The 10,873-nt window shown below is 42.2% G+C and overlaps 1 protein-coding gene across 4 annotated transcripts in view; it reads right to left on the bottom strand.

Moving 5' to 3' along the window:
• sorl1 (sortilin-related receptor, L(DLR class) A repeats containing) overlaps window positions 1-10,612 on the bottom strand; it is a 65,003-nt gene extending 54,391 nt beyond the window's left edge. For all 4 annotated transcript variants that reach the window (XM_033976670.2, XM_033976668.2, XM_033976669.2 and 1 more), the window contains exons 1-3: window positions 10,265-10,612; window positions 1,059-1,175; window positions 845-979 (exon numbers count right to left, since the gene is read on the bottom strand). In XM_033976670.2, coding sequence (XP_033832561.1) covers window positions 845-979; window positions 1,059-1,175; window positions 10,265-10,579 — 567 coding nt within the window. In that variant the 5' untranslated portion in view covers window positions 10,580-10,612. The remainder of the gene's footprint in view (window positions 1-844; window positions 980-1,058; window positions 1,176-10,264) is intronic.
• Between the last annotated feature and the right edge of the window lie 261 nt (window positions 10,613-10,873).

Below are 10,873 nucleotides of genomic sequence, written 5' to 3' on the forward strand. Positions count from 1 at the left end.
GCACAATATAACTCTTCTGATGCTACTGCTTTGCCTGGAATGTTCCACAGCATGTCTTTAAATGTAAACACCACAGTTTTATCCAAGTATAGTTTTTTATTGCTTAAACTACCATGGAAACGGGTGATTTATTAATATATATGATCTGTAACTAAAGCCTGGTGACACTGTGGAACATTTCAGGTAAAAGTAAGAACATCTCCAAGAAGGTGACAGCCAGAAAAGTTACGCATTGCACCTTTAAGGACATTGATTATTGAAATGCGCTGGTGAATAAACTACAGCAGGATGGCCTCAGCGCTTCAGAATCTAAATGTCTCTACAGATTAGTCGCGAGATCAATCGATTAGCAAAATAATTCTTAGCTACACGCCCCACGTTATTTATTTTGCGTCGCAATTTTCATATCTGTGAGTTTATTTCAGCCGTTAGCAAGTCAGAAAAACAACAAAGTGGCACTACATCAGTCTGAGAATTTGAACTTATTACATTTACGTGATGAAAACGCAACTTGTTTAAGCTTATTTGCTTCCGTCTGCTGCTTATGATGACTTATTTTGTTGTAAATATTCCTTAATGTAGTTTTTCTGGATGCTGTTCAAACCCCGCCATGTTTAAAATATAGTCCCAGAGGAAAAGCAGAACATACTTTTGGGGGGGAAGATCTAATTTGTCAAGTATGCGCAGGAAATAGTCTGCTCTTTTTTTAAATGCTACCTCTGTATTATTGCATTCCTGCTTCACAGTGATACAGCACAAGCGTCTCGAGGCTTTGCAGTGCTTTTTAAGTTTCTGTTTTTGTTGTTTTAAAGATAACAGGTGTTGGTAAATGTTATTAACTCACCCTCCTATTGTCCGCGGGGCTGTGGTAAAACTGTGAGATGACCTGCTTGTTTCCATCTTTAGCTTTGGCCCCCGTCAGCTGAAACCTCTCCGACACCAGTGCGAAATTCGTGCCGTAGTCGTAGGAGACGTAAACCTAAACAAAAACAGTGCTTATCGGTTATTTCACATGTTACATCTTATTCCACAGCTGCGTCCGTCGCTGCTGTACTCACTGAACTCGTTTTAGGACCCGTGGCTCCAGCGCTGTCCCGGGCCAGAGCTACGATCACGTTGCTCTTCTCTCCGGCCCAGTGCACGACCATCTGGTTATGGGAGTCATTGAGATTGGCCTGTAGGAAAAGAACTTGTGTGAATATACGTGAAATCTGATGGGTTTTAAGCAAATACTTGGACATTTTAGCATTTCATCAACGCATCAGAGACAATTTTACAAACTCGGGTAACTCAGATATGTAGATTTAACCAGCGGAGCCACTAATAATCTTAATTTAAATAAAGAAATTAAACTCACAATAATATCTAGGTAGAGCAAACTCTTTTCACTGAGGGACATATCTTGAAAAATACTCAACACGGAGGGCCAGTGGTCAATACAGTGGATAATTCAGACGGTGCATTTAACATAGTTTTGACTTCATACTTTAAATAAGGCTTGAAATGTTAATATTAGGTCTGTTTGTCAATGCAATGTGATGTTATTTAGGTTATATTGGTAGAATTACTCAAGTTTGCCATAAAAAAGTACAGATTATGTTCAACTGAAGGCTTGAGGGCCAAAAAACAAGGTTCTGAGGGCCGCATTTGGTCCCTGGGCCGTAGTTTGGACACTCCTGACGTAGATTTTGAGCTGAACAATATGTATTTTATATTTACAGCAGTCCCTCGCTATATCGCGGTTCACCTTTCGCAGCCTTTCAGGTGCAATTTCACATGCTTTTTACGGCGTATGAGCGTGCATTGTGTTCTGCGTCCTGATTGGCTAAGGGACAGCAGACCGTTGTCCATCAGTCTCCTCCGTGCCGTGTCTCCTGTTCAGACAAATTTACATAAATGCTCGATCGACATAACAGCGAAGTGGCGCCAGGACGAAGAGGCGTGATCAGAGGAACTGTGAAATACACCTGAGTCACTATTAATTAATTAAACAAGAGAGAAATGTGAGAAAATGTTAACGCCTGTGTGAGAAAAGTGTATAAAGTGTGTGGTGAGGGGTTTTACAGCTGCAAAACATATAAAATAATTGTAAAAAATAAAGCTGTATAGGTAGATATTGAGTTGAACAATATATATTTTAATTAAAAAGCATAAAATGTGGCCATAATGTCTTGCAACTCAAAAAGATAAACATGTTTCTATAATAAACGATTCAAACGGAGATGAAATTATCCTGCCTAAGCCGCATGTAGGTTTCCTCTTCCGCTGACACTCACGAAGATAAATGCCTCCGTCTTCTCATATGGATCAAATCTGAGACATCAGCAAACAGCAGATAAAGCCTCCGCAAAAACGCTCCACTGATTTGATTTGAAATTCAACCACATTATTCTCTTCTGGAAAAGGCTAAAACTGGATTATAATGACCCACTGAGACTCGGTGCTTGAGGCAACATGACAGACAAAGGGCGTTAGTTTGATTTTAACGTTGACCTGTGACCCCGGGTGGCCCTGGTGTGAGGCGCTGTAATGAAATGTGGTTCAGAATTTATGGGGGCATTAAGTTATATTCATTTACAAGAGTTAATCAGGATAATTTAGTTATTTGTATAGAAAAAATACTTCAAAAAAATCACAATAAGGGTCTTTTTTGTGACAAAATAGCGTATAAACGAGCAAAACCACAAATTGACATAGCAAATTATACTTTTTCCTTGTTGTATTACCATAAACTAACTCTATTTAGTCAGTTCTTTTTGATCAGTAGATGCAATAAGTGATTTTAGGTTAATTAATTCAAAGGATTACCAGAAACCACGGTAAATGCATTATGAATAAACACATTTGTTGACATAAAGGAACAACTGTATCGTCGGACATGATTATCTTAGTTAATTCAGAAGGATTAACCAACATAAAATCAACATTACTGCTGACTCAAGGTGAATTTCTGTGATCTACTAGAAAACATGCCTCACGTGATTCATTCTTATTGCAGCAAAAGCCCCGGTGTTGATCTGCAGACGCGGGAGAATGCAGCGCGCCTTTGTTTCGCCGCACCTCCCACTGGGCACATGGATCAATGAAAAGTAATAGGCTATTTCATCTTTTTACTGTCACTGCACGGCCATCTCATCTCCGCGACGTCTGCCTTCTATGTTTTATTGATGATCGGGGGAGAGCCGTGGTTCTCGCTGCGCGGTAAACAACAACTGCTCTGTCAGAATCAGCGCGGCTTTGACTCCGGCAACACTGATGATTGTGACAAAAAAACTCACAGCTGCAAAAACAAGAAGTTCTTCACTCAGCAGCCAGAAACATATAGTGCTTTCAATGTAAACAAGAGTCAAAAGGGAACAAACATCTGGCATGCGGCAGCAGAACTCCAGTCGAGCTGACAAATGTCTAAACATACTGCGAGTCAAAAATACACAAAGTTATTGAATCTGCTGTGCGCGTCGAGTGGCTTATTTCACTACAAGTTACAGACAGATGACAGTTTTGCCCTGAAAACACACATAAACACAAGTAGTAGTATTAATAACAACACAAAGCTCATATTTTTTCTTTGGGAACGCAGTCGTGACGAACAGATACTTATTCTGTGTACAAAAAACTAAATATCTTTTAAATGATTTGTACAACGTCGGCGTAGCGTTTGGCTCTTTTTGATGAATTTATCCTTCCACTGTTCTATCGTAAAATCCAACAGTGTAAAGTCGTGTTCAAACTTTAAACTTTGATAAATCACATTGTTATCATATAGTCTGCACTCACAGAAACCAACGGTACAGCTCCACTAAAAATGAAAGAAAACGACGTGAATAAACACAGAACGAGGCTCGATCCAAATAAAGCCATGACTCGTGACAGAACGTAACCTCGCACAGTAAGATTCTCAAGTCTTCGATATTTGTGAGCGTCACAAACTCACGAGAATCCATCTTGGCACGCACCCACCGTAAGGTTAATCGAGTGGGCGGACCAATCACAGAGCAGCATTGAGGTTTGTACGGGAGCCAAAGAGCGGAGAGCCCAAGAGAAGCAAAGCAAACACTTCAGCTTATTTTAGCATCAATACGGATTATTTTGTTCGTCAAATGTGCAGAAGGTGAGCAGTTTAGGACAGGGAAGATGTCTGTACTTTTCTCTCAACTGAATGTAACAAACGTGTGATTTTTTTGACTAATCAGAATCGAATAATCGTACAAAAAAGTGCAGTTTTCAAAGGCTGTCCGGCACTTAACACAGATTGACATAAAGCAGAGGTTTCATTATCAGACTCCATCTATAAACCCACTCCCACGGTCCCAAACAGGTCGCTCCTGCTCCCTCTTTACTCTCTCATCACACTTCTTTTCAGGACCATGGCCAAAACCAGAAGTGACTCCGAGTGCGACGCCATGCTGCAGTAAATCTCCGCATTTAATACCTCATTGGTCACAGCGAGAAAGGCCCTACTGCAGTATCCTAGATCTTAAAACCAGTTACACTACAGACCAATCGTAGCAAAAAAACAAACAAAAAAAAACACATAACGTAAAGAGGAAATAATTGTGGTTAGAGGGAGATGATGAAAATGAAAAAGGATAAACGAGGCAGTATTCCTGGTGAGTTTTACGGCGTTACACACAAAGCATCTCTGTTGGCGGCTGAGCTTGTGGAGGACACTGTGGCTTGGCTTTCGACTGCAGTCTGACAGCTGTGACCTCCCCGTGACCCCTAAACTCACTTTTAAGGGCCGCCACAAGCATTACACTGTCAGAGGGATCTAGCGCACTCGCGGAAACCTGCCCATGTGGCTGCAGTCTGGGTTTGGGGAACATAAAACGCGTGTAACTTGGAAACTAAACACATATCTGCAATAGATTAAGTTAAGGAAGAAAAATGGGTAGCGTAAAGACAGTATGGCATCCGAATGTGGAGAAATGTAGAGCAACAAGGCTAAGTAGTGTGCCAATTATCAGAAATGGCAACTCCGGACATTTTGGGGTTTACCAGAAGATATTTGTTTGTTTAAAAATAGTGATATATTGTGAATTGAGAGATAACATACGGCAAAATGGCTAAAAAGAACGTATCTCTGCTGCAATATCAGTCATTTTGAAAGTCTTACGAGCATTTATTTTAGGTTTGCAAAGGCATTTTAGTATAATTGTAGTAGACATTTTCATTTGTAATAATCTGCAGTATGAGTCTAGCAAAATACAGATTTGCTCGGGTAAATTAGGTTGAATATAAAACACGTAAATGTCACACGATACATCACAAACATCTCCACATCCAGCCCGATTCCCTCCACTGCAGCCCGGTCAGAGCAAAGGTCTCCATAAGTGTCACTGGGTTGTTCCTTATCGGCTCGTGTCCATCCATCTCCGTGACAGCTTTGTGGCCGAAGAGGGGCCGAGGGAGAGAAGGTGGAGCCTGAGCAACATCGAAAGACTACAACCTACACCCCTGATCCAGTCTGGCGCTCGCACACATACATAATGCATTTCATCTCACCTCCTCTATCTGCCGAGACCCCTCAGACGTGACGGCAGACATTTTGGAGGGACGCAAAGAAAGACGAGCAGTATCTCACTCTTTGATAAAGCTCCGGCGGCTCAGAAAGTCACCGGAGGAAGCTTTATCGGTCCTTTCTGTTGTTTTATTACTCAATGTATAGAGTCTTTGTTTTAGGACTAAGAAAAATTCGACTGTGAGCAAACAAAAGGTCAGTTCGTCCCACAGTCACCTCAAAAAACATCACCCCGCCTGGACTTCATACGCGCTTATGCTATATTCTGCAAATACTCAATGACAACTTGGAAAATTAAGACACTAGAAGTATTCAGTTTAAGACATTCAATTCAAACAATGCCAAATAGGAAGCATATACTGTAAATGAAAAGAAGTATTGAGAAATCACGCTGCCGTATTACTCAGACTTGAGACATGTGCAGGCCAGACTTGAACTGCCGAGAATTCACTCTGATGGGAGAGATAAACATGTTTCCTAACTTCAACAACCGTTCAACTTACTCAATTCGATGCAACAAGATGTATTACTAATGCTTCAACAAATATTTATCACGAGGAATGTGCAAGTTGCTCAGTTTTGTAACACATTTGGCTTTGGATTTATTTGCAGCACGTATAAAGTCCTTCTGTTTGTTATTTCCTGAATGATTTGTATGTTTTAATTCATTCTTAATCTGATTTATTTTGTCTAGGTAAAAGTAGCGTAGAAAACACTGAAACTTAGACGTCTCTCATGCCGTTTTAAGTAGTTTTCCATTACAGCCAGGTCTACGTTGACGTTTGTTGTGCTGTGTCTGTGACTGGTAGTACTAGGATCTACAGTGCGCTGGGGCAGCCCGCTCCCCGCCCTCTCGTCAGCTCTGAGCGTGCCATTATTCAGCGGCGGCGGGGCTGGAGGGCATCGCGGCCCATATCAAACAATGACATCATCTCTGCAGGACTGGCAGCCAAACGAAGGCTCCCTCCCAGACTGTTTATGCTGGACTCTGCAACAAGGAATTATTTTAGCAAGTCACTGAACCTTTTATCTTACTACGGTATTAAAAGTGCAGTACGTGACTTTTCTGCAGCCCGCTTACCTCCATAGAGATGTTAGTGCTTTCCTGAAACGTTCCATGTATAAAACTTAAATCTATCTTGCATTTATTCAATTCAGTTCTCGAAAAAACATGCATTCTCACTGTGAGCTGGTCTCTCCACAGATCAGACCTGTAATCTGGCCTGGTGGGGATAAGATGTTTAATGCAAAAAGTGGAACATTCCAGGCAAAGCAGTAACATCTGCAAGGTGATAAGCTGATGGGAGACGATGCACTTTTAACAAAATATAGGCATTTGTGCAATATTTACCATTATTATCTTTACACAACAGACGTTTGGGTCGATTAAATTACTCTACGACCAAATCCTGAACTACTTTTTATACCTTGACCACGGCGGACCAAGCACACCCCTAATAAGCTGCAGTTTTGTACATCTAGCGTCTCATTTTTAGTCAAACGCTACATGTCTATAAGCTTCTTGGTAAATCCCACGTAAGATTTGACTGAAATGTGACCAAATAAAGGATTGCGTCACGTTTATAGGAAAGGGAGGAATCATCACTGTAAACTCCCCCATTGAGCCACAATCCATCAGCCTGTTTGGAAATAAGGCCACGAGTCGAGAGGCACAAAGAGTGACGGTCACCAAGTTACCACAGATGCCCTGGCCCCAGGTGTCACGGGGGGAGTTTCAGAGGGTTTGGAGAGACCCTGTGTGTGAATGTGTGAAGCTCGTGAGAAAATGGAGCATAATAAAAGGCTGGTGTGCATGTATTATCTTCTATATTCACAAACTTTACAACAACTGATATGAATTAAGGAAGATTTCAAACCAAAACGGATTTTGAGCTGCAGAAAGTAAAGTAAGAGTTTGTCAGTGATGCAACCCAGTCTCATTTACAGTACACATCTGTATTTCTATTATTCCCAACAATGAGGAAATGAAACAACACTGAGCAGTTACAGGCAGATCTGACACATTATTCTGACACATCACTCTGGCTGAATGATGCTGTCAAACTGAACTTTGCTGAAGGCACAATCTGACAATTTTGGTACAATAATAAAAAATCAGACAGACAAACAGAACAAAAAAAAAATAATAGTTGATGATTTTATCGTGTGCTCTAGCTCTGCATGCTGCTGTAAATAATATGCCCCCAAAACTACTGAAATACATAGACAAGAAACCTTGGTATGACCTCAAGAGTTTACTAAACCAGTGTTATCCAAGAAAAGTATAAAGCTGAAAGATTTCTAATCCAGAGCTGACAAACCATGACATGTAGAGTGACAATCATCCTGTAGTGACGTCGGAAAAAAGTTTTGAATCTCCAGGACCAGAGTGACACAGCAGAACGCAAATGTCTAGATTCTGTATTTACCTCTCTTCTTACATTTACTGCTTTGCTTTCAGCCAATATCACAGCTAAGGTCTGTTAGCCCTCAAATATGCACCTGATTAAGTATGCAAACTGTGCTCCCCCACACAGACTTGTTATCTATAATTGCAGCACGTGCTTGGGCTTTTTAACAAGTCCATTCAACCCACGACGCCCTCAAATGAAACAAGTAAAACACACAACAAATAAACACTGGACAAGTTAAACACTGAACAACAGTTTGAGACTATGAAACCTGACCCGGTCTAGACTCCCCGGAGACCATTTGCGGTGTTTGTTTTGACAGTGGTGTCACCAAATGAGGAGGAAGGGGAGGTGGTACACTTCCCCCATCTCCTCTGTCGTAAGTGTCCATCAGCATTTATTTACAATTCTGCGGCAGCTGCAGGAATTTTAATGGATCAATTGGGTGACACAGTGGCATGTGGCTACAAGAATCCCCAGACTCCCCTTCAGGTCATGGTCCTAATGCGATGACGTGATGCGATGATGGAAGTGTTTTTTTCAAGAGCAATTTAGCACTTCATAACAGTTTTGTTTCCTGAGAGCCACAATTTCCTGATTCAGCCTCTGCACTAGTGCTTTAGTCGGGGTGAATACTGGTTGCGCACTGTTGTAAGTCACAAACATAGAGAGTTTGCTGGTTTTAGAACAGGTTATCAAAGCTTAGGCTGCAATGTAAATTTAGGAATGCGTGTGTAGTCTGTTGGATACTGTAGAAGTAATTATAAATTTAGTAACATGGTTAATTACACAGACATGTACTCCAGCTCTCATAGCACCGGTGTCAGGCTCATTTCTATTAAAAGTGTAAAGCTGACACTACTTCTTTATTCTGTATGTGCCAATCCAAACATTCACAGCTATAAACACCCTATTCTTTGCCTCTCTCTGCATAAACTTTCTTACCAAATACAGTTGATAGCAGCCTGGTCTCAATGCACTGTGAATGGTTAATCTTTAATATAGATGTAAATAACACCAGTCTGATGTAGTACTGCTGTATATGAGGACGAGCCGCACCAGAACTGAGACGGGAAAAGGCTCTTAGCTCCAAGGAAAGACAAAACTAGAGTCGCTGGTGACACAATCTAAATTTCATAATCTGATAACAAATGTTTAAACACACACCTGCTCCTGTTTTTAATGTTTTATATGGACATGTTTGTTTTTTTCCAGTTTGAGTTGTATTTTAAACAGGGCGCCCATGAAAAAGCGAGCCTGAGTGCTCTCACGGGGTTCTCCTGTATAAATAAAGATAAATACATAAAATTGAAAACTAACAGGACCATTTGGCTGTCACTTCAGAAGAAAAAGAGTACTTCCTTGTCTACGTTGCATTTCTTTTAGGTTTTGTTGCATCACAGTCTATACATATCTGCACTGGGTGGCAGACGTAAAGAAACCAGACTCTTGGACACAATAGTGGCTCCTGGAGTCTGTGCCACAATCAGAAGAACATCTACTACCTCCTGAAGCCTGTGAAACCCTCAGAAGAACATGCACTACCTCCTGGAGCCTGTACAACCATCAGAAGAACATCTACTACCTCCTGGAGCCTGTACAACCATCAGAAGAACATGCACTACCTCCAGGAGCCTGTGCCACCATCTAAAGAACATCTACTACCTCCTGAAGCCTGTGAAACTGTCAGAAGAACATGCACTACCTCCTAGAGCCTGTACTACCATCAGAAGAACATCTACTTCCTCCTGGAGCCTGTGCCACCATCTAAAGAACATCTACTTCCTCCTGGAGCCTGTACAACCATCAGAAGAAGATGCACTACCTCCTGGAGCCTGTACAACCATCAGAAGAAGATGCACTACCTCCTGGAGCCTGTACAACCATCAGAAGAAGATGCACTACCTCCAGGAGCCTGTGCCACCATCTAAAGAACATCTACTACCTCCTGGAGCCTGTGCCACCATCTAAAGAACATCTACTTCCTCCTGGAGCCTGTACAACCATCAGAAGAACATGCACTACCTCCTGAAGCCTGTGCCACCATCAGAAGAACAAGTCCGAGCTATGAAGAACATGCACTACCTTCTTGAACCTGTGAAACCATCAGAATAAGAGGTCCGAGCTATGAAGTACATGCACTACCACCTGGAGCCTGTACAACCATCAGAAGAACATGCACTACCTCCTGGAGCCTGTGCCACCATCAGAATAACAGGTCAGAGCTGCAGATAACATGCACTACCTTCCTGTCCCTGTGCCTCCATCACCAGAGCAGTCCAGCCTGAGGTGCTGTGGATAAGCGTGCAGCCTGCAGAGGTGTGATACATACCTGGCCGTACACCTTGGGCATGGCCGAGTCTGCGATACTCCTCCGTGTTCGATGCTGCGGTGAATCTCCCGTGTCTGAGCCGCCTTCAGTGACACCTCGAGCGGCCGGGCGCAGCGCAGGAGCCGCGGCGCCTCCTCCATCACCGTCCGCCAAATCCACATCTGCGTTTATCGTGTGAATTCCTCTGTTCTGTGGGAGAATGTAACGCTGCTCCGAGTGAACGTGAAGCGTCGACGCGTTTAATCCAATAACCGGCAGGACTAATAAACATATGCGAAGGCAGGAGTGCATCTTGTCCGCCTGTGGTATCGCCATGTTTGTGTATGTTTGGCTCTGGAGGTTTGGATCTGTGAGGATGAGGTAACACTGAAGAGCTCCCTCTAGCGGCGGAAGGCGGAACTGCAGCGCGGTGGCGGGGGGGCTGTTCACTGGTCATGGGAGTAACGGAAACTAGTGCCAATAAAATGTATGGATAATGAGATAACAAATATTTTAGTAAACACATCTTTCGGTATCAATGTGAATACGTAAATACAATATATCTTTTCAAATTGTAACTTTATTTTCCACAAATTATAAACAATTTCCAGCTGTTGTGACGATATCGGA

Source organism: Periophthalmus magnuspinnatus, chromosome 13 (assembly GCF_009829125.3).
Source record: "Periophthalmus magnuspinnatus isolate fPerMag1 chromosome 13, fPerMag1.2.pri, whole genome shotgun sequence".
NCBI lineage: Eukaryota > Metazoa > Chordata > Actinopteri > Gobiiformes > Gobiidae > Periophthalmus > Periophthalmus magnuspinnatus.